This window comes from Drosophila novamexicana, unplaced genomic scaffold (assembly GCF_003285875.2).
Source record: "Drosophila novamexicana strain 15010-1031.04,08,12 unplaced genomic scaffold, DnovRS2.1 tig00000121-arrow-pilon, whole genome shotgun sequence".
NCBI classification, from domain to species: domain Eukaryota; kingdom Metazoa; phylum Arthropoda; class Insecta; order Diptera; family Drosophilidae; genus Drosophila; species Drosophila novamexicana.
Genome location: NW_020824773.1, coordinates 1,982,528 through 1,997,440, shown reverse-complemented (window position 1 = coordinate 1,997,440; position 14,913 = coordinate 1,982,528). Strand labels below are relative to the sequence as shown.

Here is a 14,913-nt window from a genome sequence, read left to right as displayed (position 1 = left end):
CTTTTGCGTTATAGATAGATACAAATATATATTGCGATTTTCTTTTATATTTTCTATTTAGTTTTATACAAATTTAAACGCGGTTACACAACAGCACTGCACAGTTCCACTACATTGTTATAGTATTATTAAAAAATTATTTATTCTAGCGTGCTTGTTTTATTTTATTGCGAGTATAATCCGTTGTCCGCGCATAAATAAACGTTGCTTTTTTCACGTTGCGCGTTGCACGAGTTCGCCGTCAGCTGGAGAGCTGCTGATGAAACCAAGCGCACGTTGCTAAATCTCGTCCGGGACTGAAGCTGAAAAGCTTCAAGCACATACCTTAACGGTACCTTTGCCGCGAGAGCAATACGCAGTACGAACGCGTGCGCTCTCTCTCTTTCTCTCACTTTCTGTCTTACTCTCGGCTCTGGCCAGTCAGGAAGCTGTGTGTGCCTGTCACTATATGTGTGGGTGTGAGCGCGTGGTTGAGTCCGCCTCTGTATGGGTGTGTGTGTGTGTCAAAGCTGTTATCTTTCGCTTTGTGCTGGAATTTGTGTTTGTTGGGCAACACGGCGAGCATCCTCAGCAACACCCTCAATAATGGTCCCAGCCCGGCTAATGTGTGTGTGGGTGAGCAAAAGCGGAAAAACTGTTACAATGCGCGCGCGTGTGTGTGTGAGTGTCGTATGCGTTCGTACACTGAGCGGTATTTAAGGTAATGTCCTTTTTAATGATTTCCATGCAATATATTAAAACAAAAAGTAAATAAAAGCAACAACAAAGACAATTTTACCGGAAAGTGTTGTATGAAATCTTGTTATTGAATTATTTATTTGTTTATTTTGTGATTCAAACCTATTTTCTGAAGCTCTGAATGAAAAATGTATAAATAAATGTTTCAACGATTTTAGCAAATCTAAAGTGAGCACTAAAAATAATATATTTTTATTTTCTAATAAGTAGAAAATTAAATTTGAAGAAAAGCCCGAAGCCTGGTCAAAGCCGGATAATATCAACACGTGCATATACTATAATTAGTATAAAATTAATTGCTATCACAATCATATCTTTTTTTAACAATGTATTACAGTCCAATTAAAGCAATACAACTTTATACAAAATGTTGATTCAACATCTAACACGATGTGAGCTCTAGACCCCTGTTAATCATATGTTTACTGACAATGCCGTGTTTTAATTTAAAACTTCTGAATGTTGCACAGCGCAACAACTTTCGTGAAGTGTAGCGTTAAGCTGCAACAGCAACAACAGAATAAAAACACAACACAAAACTAAATGGATGAATATGAATGAAAGAGTCGCAAACAGCCAAGTGCAGAGTCCAAATGCTCAACTGCTGGACTGCTAGCTAGCAGGCAGCTGGGCAGGCGGAAGGAGGATGAGCTTGTGCCCCAAGGGGACATTGGCTCAAGCATGCTTCTGTGAAACTGTAGCACAGTTGCTGTTTGTGCTCTTCATCAGGCTGAACAGCAGCAGTGGCAGCGGTAGCGGCAGTGGTAACTTGTGTCTCTGAATAGGACTCGCAGGATGATGGAATGGTGAGGACGACAATGATGATGATGATGGGGCTCGGTTTCGGTGTGTTGGGGCATTCGCTGGGTTTGTGAAGTAGGCGCTGGAAAAGCGCATTCTCACATTTCAATTAAATAATACCACGAGTGTCTTTGAATTTTTTATCTCTTTCGCTTGTTTCTCTGCCTTTTACTTTTATTAATAGCAACTCGTGTTGCGCTTAAACCGGACAATGGCCAAGAGCTAATGCGTGCCGGCAGCTCACTTGTGGCTGATGGTTATAAAAAGCCCATGGGCACTATCCTAGACTCTATACAACATTTCCATTAGTTTTGTATGTATTTTTCAGCAAAATGGCCAAAGTAAGCGTGGGTACTGTTCATATGTTAAGTAAATCCTAAAAAGTTTTCAAAAGTAGGCAACATTTTCATAAAATTCTACACATTATCATACTTGGCCATCGACTAACAATCTTCTTTTTTTTTTTTTTTATTCTGAAAAGCATCTTTCAACTAAAAATATATTTAATTATATAAATTATATATAATTCATTCAAAATATAAGTTATTTCCAAAATGAATAATATGAAGTTTTTTTTTAGAATTCGGGAGTCTAGGAAGAGCATTAAGAACGAATTTGTAAATTTAAAAAATGTATGCCATTATATTTCAGTCATTTCCACATGGAAAATCTATGGAAAGTATGTTCTGTAATCTTAGCCTATGAGAATTATCCTAGACTCTAAACAGCATTTCCATTAGAATCATATGTTTTTCCAGCAAAATGACCAACGTATGCATGGGTACTTTATATATGTTAAATAAATCCTTAAAAGAAAATCCTTTACATAAAAAGATACTCCCTGAGATAAGACATAAGACATATTCAAAGTATGCTCTATAATATAAAATCAGGGGAAAATAAATTTGCTTGAAAACAGCAAAAAGAAGGTAAAATTCAAAAATCTTTTAATTTGGTCGTTTTTTAAATATATTTTAATTTATTTTTTTGTTTGTTTGCATTTTTCTTGTATTAAATTTAAATATATATATATATATATATATATATATATATATATATATATGTATATATAAAATATATAAGCATAAACGTTTACAAATATAAATATCCTTTATCATATTCCAGCGTCTCTGTCTCTCGCTTGTCTCATATCTCATCATTTCTCATCTCTCACACGCTTCATTCCAATTGGAATCCCACCGTCTAACATATTTAAGATGTGCCACAATAACTTTTGCTAAACTCCCATATACCAACTCATATCATATACCTATGTATTGTATGCCTGTATTAAGGTTTAAGTATATGGTTTACTCATTAATTATGAATAATACATAACTATGTAAGTATATTTACAAAAGCGATAAGGTCAACAAAAGATCTGTGTGTTGTTTTTGTTTTTTGTTAATTCTGTTTTTGTGTTTTTTGTCTATTTTTGTGTTTGGATAACAATTAATATATAATTATGTATATATATTATGTATATTAAGTAGAATATTTGTTTGCTGCTCTGGATGGTTTGCTGCACGCATATTACGATCGATATATATATGATAGATATATATAGTTGCCAGTTGCTTGAGAGTTAGAGATAGGACATGTACATAGTTATTATAGTAAGTATGAGTAATTGAATAATGGGTAGGCTAAAATACAATGCAAAAAAAAGTAAAATTACGTCTTATGCTTAAGTTTAACGACACAAATTTTTGCTTGACCCGAACGACGCGCTGCTTAGCATTTACCATATATATGTTTACACATATATATTTATATATCTAAGCATATATATTATGTATTTAATAGATACGTGGAGTGGGATAGGGATACGCCTTTTAGCATTAGCCTACATGGATGGCTGACAATTGTTGCATAGCTGCTGCTCCTGCCGCGGCTGCTGCTGCCAGGGCTCATCCCTCGGAATAGGAGCTGAGGCTGCTGCGCGTGGAGCCCGTGAAATGATCGCGCTGCAATGTATCCGCGGGCATAGAAACAATCAGGGCGCCGCCATACAAGGTTTCCATTTCATCCAGCTGCTGTGCGAATGTTTCCTCCAGACGCTGAACACAGAATAAATTCAATTAAATAAGATTTGATTAACACAAGTTTGTTTTGTAAAATTATTAACATATTGTTTTCTTTTCTTTTCTTTTCTTGCAAATCATACGCAATAACATTTTGAAGCATCAACATCCAATGTGTCTACTACATAGCAACTAGACTAGTTATCTATATAAGTATATATATTTGATATTAAGCATGCATATTAATAATAAATATAGTATATAGCTTATAGCTGTGTTGTCAGTAGAGATAGTTATAGATAAAGATAGTATAGAGTTAAGACTCATAGACTAACCTCTTGTTGCAGCCGCTGTTGTAGTTGCTTTACGAATAGAAGAAGAGCCGGCAAGAAAAGGTTTTTGTTTTGAACATAATTTCGATTTTTTTTTTTTAGTTTTGTTTTTTGTGTTTGTTTTATATATGAAAAGCAGCGCGTAGTTGTTGTGGTTGTTGTTGTTGTTGTTGTGATGTATGTGTGTGTACAGTGAAGCATCATGAAAGTGAATATCAATGCATACATATACATATATGATTAAAGTAATTAAGTGTATATGCTTGGCATGTTTCATAAGTATTATTTTACAGCGTTTAATTTATTTTAATTTATGAAATTTTTATTCTTTTATTTTGGTCTAAGTACGGTCTGCATTATATAATACTGCTATACGGAATGCAACGGTTGCGGGGGTAGGACGCGGGCTTTGGCTTAACTAAACAATTTAATATTTGGCATAATAAATAAGCAAACAATTTTTTAATTAACAAAAAAAACTTTGGCAAAAAATTTGTTATGGCAATTGACAGCGTTTCGAAAAGGGGGAAAAAGGAAAGGATTTCAAGAATAGTCCGAAATTATTTATAGTCTAGTTAATATGATATGTGTGTATGTGTATGTGTGTGTGTGTAGTAAGCACCAAAAGCATACAGGGTAGAGGGAAGGGAAAATGTAGCGCAGTTTAGTTAGTAAAGTGTGTTAAGAGACGCTGCTTAAATGAGGCGAGTGCGTAGAGTTTAGAGTTTTGGTATTTTGTTGTTTTTAAGTATGCATTAGGCGCAGCTGGTGGGGCGCCTAGGCGGCCGAGGTGTCCTCGTCCAGGCTAAGCTGACGTTGGTTAATGCGCGGCAGCCTGTACTTGGCCGCATACAAATCGTGATAGAAATCATCCGTGACGCTGCCATTGTGTGTGGGCTTCAGCGTGGAGCGGAGCTGCGGCTGCACCTCATCCAGCAAGGCGGCCGCCTTGCGGCCCGCATCGAATATCAATTCGGCATCGCTGCAGTAACGCGTCGAGGTGCTCAGCTCATGCATGTTATACATGGACTGGGCGCTGCTCAGCGAGGAACGTCCGCTGCTGCGGCTGGCCAGCGACGGACGCTTGATGGCAAACGAGGTCGAGTGCAGCAGGCGCTGCGTATGGGCCCTCAGCACGGGACCCTCGTGTATGCGCAGCTCCACGGGCGCATCGTTGACATCAGGTCGACCGAAGCGATTCGCCACCAGGCCTAGCTCTTCGGGCGTCTTTGGTGGCGGCGGAGTTGTCTGCTTGAATGTACTCATCGCTGGCTTGGCATTGCCCTCCTCGGCGCTGTTTAGCTGCGGCGTGCTGGTTACCACCTTGACCAGCTCATTGGGCGCCGCGCTTGGCATTTGCGTAATTAAACGCAACTGACTTGGGCCCGGCATGGTAGCCACGCTGGCACGCTTCATTTGCTCCTCGCCGTCATCCTCTTCCGGCAGCACCAGTTCGCTGCGCATCTGGGCACGCTGCTGCTTATGCATTATGGGCGTGCTTGGCACGCTGCGGCTCAGATCGGGCGCTGAGCCCCTAAAATTGCCACGCCCACTGCCACCGCCCAGCATTAGTAGGGACGAACGCGAACGCGGCAGCTGCTGCACATCGATGAACGTGTTGCGTGGCAACAAACGCGCAGATCTTTCATTAAATATGCCGCGCAGCCGCAACGGCAGCTCCACCTCAAGATTCTCGAACTCGCCCCGATTGGCCACCAGGCCATGACGCCGCTCGTGCTCATCAATGGCAGCGCTTATCAGGACATTCAGTCGCTGATTAGAGTTGAGGTCAGTTCAGTTCAGTTGAGTTGAGTTGAGTTGGTTAGCACATGCAAGGCCCGAGACCAGCCAATTGGTCAATTGGTTGTTTGATATTTTGTTAGTAGTTGGAAAGCACAGCGGTAAGCATTTTGTTTTTAACATTTTCAATATATCATTATTATAAAAATATGTTTTTTTTTGTTTTTAGTTTTGTAGGTAGTATTGAGTAGGTACAGTAGTAGGCCACCAAAGTGTATGCATTTGCGTGGGGTGTAAAGAGAGAGAAAAAGTTGATCAAAATATATATAGTTTGATTTTGTTGAGCGCGTTGTTGGCGTTGTTGGGTTCAGCAAACTACAGACGTTTTACACGTGAGCAATAATCGAGGGCTTATATTCTTTAATTAGTTGCCAATACACAAAAATTAATGAGTTTGAAAATGAAATATATAGAGTGTCATTTGCCTTGTTCAAATATGTTGATATTTGATTTTTGAAACAATCTTTTTTATGCGAGCGTGAAAATTGTCAAGAAAAAAACCGAAATTGTTATTTTTTATATAATGAGCATGTTGTCTACATATAGCTTTATCCTCTCTGCTTTCGATAAACAGACTCTGAGGCCAAACGTCTTATACCCTTATCGAGGCTTTAACTTGATTGAAATTGTGTCAATCAACGAAGGCGAACAAACGCAAATTCAAGTTTAATATGGGCTTTACACTGACGCAAACAACTGCTTTTAGTGAGAGAGATGCACGTTTTATCAGATCAACAATTCTAGGATCAATAGAAAAGTCTGTTGATGATGGAACTGCCAAGTTCTCGGGCCTACTTATAAAAATCTCGCCTACAGCCGCACCTCATCATGATCTAAAACTTATCTAATTATTGAAATCGCTGACTCAATAATCACTAAATTGTCAGTTTCAATGGCCATATCTTTATAGCCAAAATTCAAATAAGAGTCCCTATAGGTTTTTCGACTCATAACGTTTCCACCTACATATAAGCACCTCACATATTGATTTATTCCAAGAAGTTCTACCTACTAATAAATAAATACTTTGGTAACCGCCTAGCTTATCAATTTGAGAAGTTATCGCAAATTGTTTTTTGACTCACAAGTTATCAGTATCATATCATATTAACATGCATATCTTCGCTCCACATATGCACTTGTACAGAAGTTAAGTCATAGATAATGTTTAGTTAGTCATGGCAGAGCTATTGCCTACGTTATCTTTAGTGCAGTTGTAAGATATAGCACATAATCATAAGCCGTAAAATTATTGCTCAACACTCAAATGCAAAACGTTGTGGCGTTTGACAGAACGGGAGGGGCGGGACAGGGTTTGGACTGGGCGAGGGCGGGGGCGGGGGCTGAGTCAAATGGGGTAGCACAAGACACCACAAATCACCACCGTAAACCAAGAAATGCATAATATTTACAACAGTATTTAATACTAACTTAAGATCAATCCAAATAAACTACGCACAACTGTACAAAAACACAAAACACCAACAAAATGAGGCGAATAGCTTTTGACAAAACTAGCCTTGGCTTGTAGGGGCTGTTGGGGACAATTGGGTTTTGGTGGGGCGGAGGGATAAGAGAGAGAGAGATAGCGGGAAAATGGTAACTGGTTACTGGGTGTACACACCTGTTTGCGTGGCACTAGCTGTTCGCGCCAATCGCGCAGCTCGGCCTTCAGGCGCTCATCGATCTCGGAGAGCTTGGCATGTTCATGCTCAACGAGAGCCTTGCGCTTCTCGTTCTGCAGCTGCTCCAGTTCTCTGTGGAGGGATGGGAAGGGAAGGTGTTAAATGTATGGATAATCTCTAACCCTAACTCAACTCACCTAATGGCGCTTTCACGCGTGGCACGCAACTCCTCCAATTGCTTCTGATGCTTGACCTCAAAGCGACGCTCCTCCTGCATGTAACGTTTCTTCTCCTGCTCCTGGAACTGTTTTGGAAAATAAAACGAGTGAAAATCTTTTCTCAACCCATCTTAACCACAACCTTACCTTCTTCAAGCGATCACGCTCGATCTCCGGATCGAGATTTGTGGATATGCGCAAGGATTCGCGGAACATGAGATCACGCGCCTTACGCTCGGCTCGAATGCGCTTGGGCAGAGCGCGCTTCTCGAGCGTTTGTTTTTTGAGGAGATCTTCCTCCTTGCGCTGCAGCATGCGCTTAACCTGGTCCAGCTCCTTTTCGTGGCGTATGATCATTTGATGTCGCTGCATGAAGCACAGCTCTTTGACATGTCGCTTCGACAGTTGGTGGCGTTCGTGAAGCTGCTTCTCCTCTAGCTCCCAGAGCAGCGCCTCGCGCGTACGCATCGCATTCTGTTTCTGCTGCAGGAAAGTACGATTTATGGTGGCCAAATGATCGCGATGCTTCTCGCTGAGCCGTCGCAGCAGCAGCTCGTGACGCTCCTTAAGTGAGTCGAGGAAAGCGCGCTCCTTCTCCTCGTGGTCCAGCTCCATGGCTGTGCGGCGCTGCTTGAACTCATCCTTGCGCTTATCTTTGGGAAACAGATCGACTTCCTGCTTGAGCAGGCGTATCTCCTGCTTAAGATTTTCGCGGAAAATCTTTAGCTCCTGCTCCTGCTCGGAGCGTATGCGTTTTGAGGAGCTGCGCAGCTCATTCTCCTGCGTCTGTTCAGTTTTCTCGACCAGCTGCTTGTGCTGACGCGCCAGCGTATCCATGTCCGCTTCGTATGTCTTTTCCAGCGAGATGCGCTCCTGCTCAAATCGACGATCCTGCTGCTCCTTGGCCATCTGTTCCTTGACATGCAGCTCGGTTTGCTGTTTCTTCTCCTGCTTCTGCAGCATTTTCAGTTCGCGCAGCTCCTGCTTGCGGAAATCGTGATCATCATAGATACGTCCGTTCTCCTCATCGCCATAGATGACCCGACTGGTCGTTGTGGTCATCTGCACGCCATCAATTTCGAATTTACGCGTACGTTTGCGCGTCTTTTTGCGTAAATTGCGCAGTTCGATCTCTTCCTTAGTGAGTCCACCAACGCCGGAGGATTTGGCTGCGGGTACGCGCGGCTTTTGCCGTATGACCACCACGTCCGCCTCCTCCTCCTCGTCAATGGCCAGCGCCAGCCGCTGATGATGTAAGTTGCTATTATTGGTCACCGACGGAGGTGGTGGTGGCAACATCGATCCATGCGACTGCTTGTTATCCACCTCGTTGCGACTGTCCTGACTAGTGTTGGTGCCAATGCTGTCCGCATCGCCACCGCCGCCGCCGCCCCCGCTGGTTATCTGCACTTCAACGCCGCGTCTGCCGCGCACGGAGCCGTTCTCGCTCGACCCGGAGCCTAGGCTACTGTCGGGCGAGATGCGTTTCTCCTGTTCCTGGCCAGGCTTAAAGCGATTCACAATGATGCTCACATCCTCGGGCACAACGCCATTGGCCTGCTGTTGCTTGCCGCTGCCGCCATCGCTGGGCTGCTGATGGCTACTGTCCTTGACCTTAATGACCTCATCGCCAACTGTGACAACAGACACGTGACTGGTGTCCATGAGCAGCAGCTGATCGCTGTGATCGTGACTACCCGATGCCGTGTTATATGCCGAATCGTCGTCCGCATATGACGGACTCACAATCAGCACCTCGCTCTCGTCCAGCTTGCGAGCATGAACAGCTGCTGCAGAAGATGCCCCACCTGCACTGCCATCTTGATGCTCATTTACTGTTAGTATCATGGATGATTGCTTAACCTGATCCCCGAGACTGTCATCCAGCGATGGAAAATCCTCGTCAGTGGATGACTCATGCAAATGCGTGCTCTTATTCAAATCATTCGACACAATGATGACCTCATTCTGCGCCAGCGGCAGCGCCGACTGCTGTTGTGAATTGTCAATAATCACCGGCGGATGGGTGCTCGTCACTACTGTGATTTGACTAACCGAATCCAGGCTGTTCGGCAGCACCAAATGCTGCGTTGGCGGTGGTGGCGGCGGCACCGACTGCTGCTGACGCGGCGCCGGCGAAGCATCGCTGCTGTTGATGGTTATCAGCGAGGTGCTAGAGCTGAGCACAGCGCCCGTAGCGCTGCCCGAGCTGCTGCCCGTGGAGGCCACCGACTGCACGGATATGATGGAAGAAGCGGTCGGTGAGGGCGGCTGCGGTTTAGACTCCACAGCATCCTGACCAATGCTCACTTCAATGGCGGCTGTGGGTTCCTGCAGCTTCTTGGGCGATGATGTTGCCTCCGCATCCGATGTAGGGGAGCTCTGTGGTCTGGCAGCTATGACAGCAGCTGCAGCGACTGCTGATGGCGGTGGAGGCGCTTTGCCCTTCTCCTTTTTGACAAAGTGCTGCTGCAAAAAGATGTTTAGGAATCAAATCAGATTTAATAGTTTTATATTTGCCAAACTCACTTTTTTGTCTGCGTCAGACTTTTCATTTGTTTCTGCAACGTCTTCACTTGATTTGTGCAGCACAGCAGCTGCTTGTGGTTGTTGTTGCTGTTGTTTTTGTGGCGCTGGTGGCGTTGGCGGCGCTGGTGCGGGCACTTTGGTATGCGGCGCTGCTGTTTCGGCCACTCCCGGCGCATGCTCCTCCTTGATCTGGTTTGGTTTTTCTGATGTTGTTGCTTTATTTGTTGCTGTTGTTGCAGTTGCAGTTGCAGTTGCTGCTGCAGCTGCTGCTGTTGATAGACTGCTACTTGGTTGGGATTGCTCTTTGGAATCCCGCGATATGGATGTAGGTGTACCTGGAACTATATATAACAAAAGTTAAACAATTGAAATGTCATAAGGTAAGCTAGCACTTACGTTTATCAATGTCTTGGCTCTGCAGCGAAGCAGAGTCATCGTCCAGGTCGAGCTGGAGCGCCGAGTTGCGGGGTTCCTGGCCAAGAAAAAAACAAAATTGCAATGTTAGTAAAATACCTCAAAATAATTTATTATTCTAGCTGTAGAGCTAATTGCGTTTTATTACATTATATTAAATCAATATCAATTACTTTTTTTATAGATATATTTTGACTTTCATTTATATGTCTACAGCAACCCGCGATTCAAAGGCAACATTACATTATATTATTTTTGATATTGTAATGTAAGACAGCATAGAGTAAGCTGTAACTAACATTTTACTGTAATGTTAGCTTGCCTGTAACAAGCATTCTGTTAAAAATAGTAAACAAAATGACTAAAAAAAACACTTGTATGTTATGTTAGACAAATGTTATTTTATGTCTGTTATACCTAGGAGAAATGTTAACCCTTTTTTTTAAGGATTCATTAATTTAAGACAAAAAAGATTATATGTTACTAGGAAAACTGACATCCCATTAAAAAATCGTTCTAATTAGATGCGCAATTTTCTAATATGTTCAAAATATCTCTATAACCCGTCAAATTCTTAGAAAAGGCAGATCAAATAATTTTTTTACTACCGCTAAATGATAGGGGGAAAATTATCAAATATATGATAATTACAGAAAATGATATATTTTTAACTAATTTAATATAACTAGATTATGCAATAAATATAAGAACTGTGAAGTTCGATAAAACAAATATTTGGACAGTTTTTTATGATACGTAATATTAAGCAAATATGCGTACGTTACACACATATTGATAAATATATATGTATATAATATTAAAAATGCTTTGATACGCTACAATGTGTTTGTGGCTACTGAAAAGGCAACACAACTAAAAAGTAGCCACTCGAAGGCGAGTACATAAAGCAAGATAAACTTTTGACAATGCTGATAAAAATAAGTAAAATAACTTGAATAAATGGAGCGTGTGTTGGACGGAGGGACGGCTGACGGGGTGTTGCTGTAGAACGACTTACCAACCCTCTGATAGAGCGAGCGCCGCTTCACTTGGCGTTTAAGCTTCTAAATCAATGGCAGGCAAACACACAAACAAACAAAAAATATAATAATAATAATAACACAGAAAATGATAAGAACGTATTTATGGCCGACAAATTGACGGAGAGTAAAACAAACAAATGAAAAGATTTATCGCAAAGTGCAATTATTTTTTCGGTTTGGTTTTGTTGGGCATAGTAGACAGGGCGAGGAGGCAGCGTGTAAAAGAGAGATATACAAAAGATTGAGAGAGTTAGTGTCATCTCTAGCTCTGGCTGTAATACAGGTGCATATTGTGCTGGCAACAACGAGAAGCAGAATGTGTAATTAAAAATATAGCTAACCTCAGCCTCATCATCGACGACCTCCTCGACAACCTCGGCCTTGTACTCGAGCAGCAGATCCTTAATTGGCTTTGCATCCAAATTGCCGTTGATGAAACCATGCTGCAGCAACACTTCCGTGGAGGGACGCTGCTGTGGATCCTGCAAAAGTATACAAAAATAGTTACATTTTACAGGGTATAATTGACAGAAACCACCAACTCTCACCTTGACTAAAGACTTTTTAAGAAAATCATTAAATTCCTTGCTCCATCTGCTTGGCTGCTCCAGTTTGGGCGGTTCGCTCTTTTGTATCTTGAGCAGCACACGCATGGGCGACATTTCGCTATTGGGTGGCTCCATTTGCGCCAGTTCAATGAGTGTTATGCCCAGTGACCAAATGTCCACCTTGTGATCGTATGGATTGTCGCGAAACGTTTCGCAGAGCACCAGCTCCGGTGCCATCCAATAGGGCGTGCCAATAAACGTATCATGCTTTTGCATTGTGTGTTTATTCTTGGCCGACACACCAAAATCAGCTGCAAAATAGCAGAGGGCATTTAATTGGGATCATACTTAATTCATTTAGGCTGCCTACCCAGCTTGACGCCACCTTCCATGGTGAGCAGCACATTGCCGGCCTTCAAATCTCGATGTATGACCTTGTTCTTGTGCAGAAATGTGAGGCCCTCGGTCATGTGTTTGCAAACATAGGCGATTTGTGGCTCTGTCAGTGGCTTTTCCAGCTCCACCATAATGCTGTCCAAGGCGCCGCCGTCACAATATTCAATAAGCATCTGAGAAATAAATGTAATTTAGTAAATATAACATTACAAACATTAAACGTGGTTTATTTAATAAAATAATAACGTATTTTCAAGATATATAACCCTTTTAAATTCCTTTAAGAGAATCTCAATATCCACTTAATTCTAAATAATTATATGTGAAATGAATCTTGTTTAGTTGGGATTAAATCATTTTTATTTAAATAATTTAAACTTGCATATACTCCCTAAATTCACATTCTACCCCAGTTATTTAATTCATATTTAATTCAATAAACAAATTTGAGATAAAGTTTTCATATTATTACACTTCTTTTATATTCAAATATTTTACTGCCATTTATCAAATATTTAGATCTTTAACTATTTCATTGACAAATCATTTACAAAGTAAAGGGAATGTACGTACTTTATGACTCGCACAAACTTCTACTATGTACACATAATTATGAGAATTTGATATGACTCACCCACAGTTTGTCATCTATAGAGAATGCCTCGTAGAGTTCGACAATATTTGGATGCTTGATCTCCGAGAGTATATCGATTTCGACCATGTGATCGCTCAGATTTTCCTCATCCTCAAGCGTGCACATCTTTGCGGCCGCAAAGCGTTTGTGTTCCTTGTGCTGGGCTTTATAGACCTTGCCGAAGGCACCATCGCCCAGTTCACCGACCATTTCCCATAATTCCTTTGGATCGGTGTCCATTTTGATGTTATTGTACAGGCGTTTCTTTTTGGCCTCACCACCGCCGCCAAGGTGGAAGACCTTCTTCAGGTTCGTTATGAAGGACATTTTGGGGCTTCTTCAACTTTCTACAGCTGCTGCTCTTCCTTCGTCTTGCAGTAATACGCGTGTGTAAATATTGTTTTTATTGTGCCTTGTTCTACATGCTGCAAGGAGCAGCGGCTACCGCCAGGTTAAACTAGATTCGAATTTGGTGAAAGCTGCGTAAAAACAACGACAAAAACAACAACATGCATCATTGATTGAGCTTGAGCTTCATTGATTGATTGAGCTTTGGTAGCTGCCGTTTTTTTTTTTCTTTCTTGCTTTTTATTTAAACTCTCTTGTCGCTCACCTGCTTCGTCTCCTTCTGCTGTTGCTTCTTGTTCGTCTTAGTTCAAATGAAAATGGGCCAAAGCAGCGCAGCTAGTTTGGGGTCGTGGGTTTGGCTCTGGCTCTGGCTCGGTTGACGACTGCTTAACGCTTCTGTATGTTTATAATTTAATTAGCAGCTCTCGAGCTCTAATATTTGTACACCACATAGAAAGAAACACATACGAATGGCTGGAAAATGATTACAAACGAGAAAAGTAAAAGACGTAGACAAAAAGAGCGTAAAACGACTGTCTGTCCGTGTGCATGTATTTCTGCGTGTGTGCATTTGCATGTGTATGCGTATGTCTACGAGCTGAAGCTGAGACTTGGCTCTTCTTTTTCTTGGCTCTGGTCGCGTTTTTTTTTCCTTTCGACAGTTTTTTGGCAAAGCCAGCGGCTTTACGTATATGTGATAAGCACCCAAATTTAAACAATGCAATGCACAATTTGTAAACAACACGCGCACTCAAAGCCTCAGCCTCGTTTTACAGTTGCTCATTGATGATTACGCCGCGGCCGCCCATCGAACTGGACGTATGCGTATGTGTGTGTGTGAAACTGTAGACGAACGCAGCAAGCGACAGCAGCAAAAACAATTACCTCATCGTCGCATCACAATCATTGTATCATATCAGTCGGCTACACAATACGAACGACAAGCGTGCCCAGCGAATTTTATGGCATTACTAAACTTTCCGCGTAGATAAAAAACGTTTTGCACTCAAATTGCTAATTGCTTTGGATATTTTGTCAATTTCTCTCGCGCAACGCCAGCCAGTGTGACCAGTTCTTAAATTCCACTGTGACGATATGGCAACGCGCATTGCATATTCTGCTGACCAAAATGGCGTATCGTGTGTGTCAGAAGAGCACCACCGATATGCGTATGCAGTGCCGTCAAGGGCAAACAGAAACAGCACTTTACAACTACACATGCACGCACCCAAAGTTAATGCGATAACGGAATCGAATGTTATAAACTATTACTAATTACTTTGCTCTATGTGTGCGTACTAATGATGGTTAAAAATTGTAACACCTGATCGAAATGTACGGCTCACACAAATATATCGATACATCGATGTATATGTCAAAATTTGATAATTTGTAGTATCGGCCAACGCTTGGTATTTTATTACTTTGTTTTTTAGTATTTAAGAATATCCGAATCACAACAA

The 14,913-nt window shown here is 41.8% G+C and overlaps 1 protein-coding gene across 5 annotated transcripts; it reads right to left on the bottom strand.

Moving 5' to 3' along the window:
- Positions 1 to 2,860: 2,860 nt before the first annotated feature.
- On the bottom strand, positions 2,861 to 14,815 carry LOC115758018 (serine/threonine-protein kinase 10). 5 transcript variants are annotated; one of them, XM_030698517.1, is made up of 13 exons: positions 14,336 to 14,815; positions 13,716 to 13,924; positions 13,103 to 13,581; positions 12,443 to 12,641; positions 12,073 to 12,383; positions 11,866 to 12,006; positions 10,464 to 10,539; positions 10,068 to 10,408; positions 7,686 to 10,007; positions 7,518 to 7,624; positions 7,320 to 7,452; positions 3,899 to 3,925; positions 2,861 to 3,599 (listed from the first exon to the last, which is right to left on the bottom strand). In XM_030698517.1, exons 3-13 carry the CDS (start codon positions 13,427 to 13,429, stop codon positions 3,450 to 3,452), a joined length of 4,134 nt encoding a protein of 1,377 aa, XP_030554377.1. In that variant the 5' UTR covers positions 13,430 to 13,581; positions 13,716 to 13,924; positions 14,336 to 14,815; the 3' UTR covers positions 2,861 to 3,449. The 5 variants fall into 5 exon arrangements, with proteins under 5 accessions (XP_030554377.1, XP_030554378.1, XP_030554379.1 ...); XM_030698518.1 differs by having other exon boundaries at positions 7,686 to 10,004; XM_030698519.1 differs by lacking the exon at positions 3,899 to 3,925.
- Positions 14,816 to 14,913: the final 98 nt, after the last annotated feature.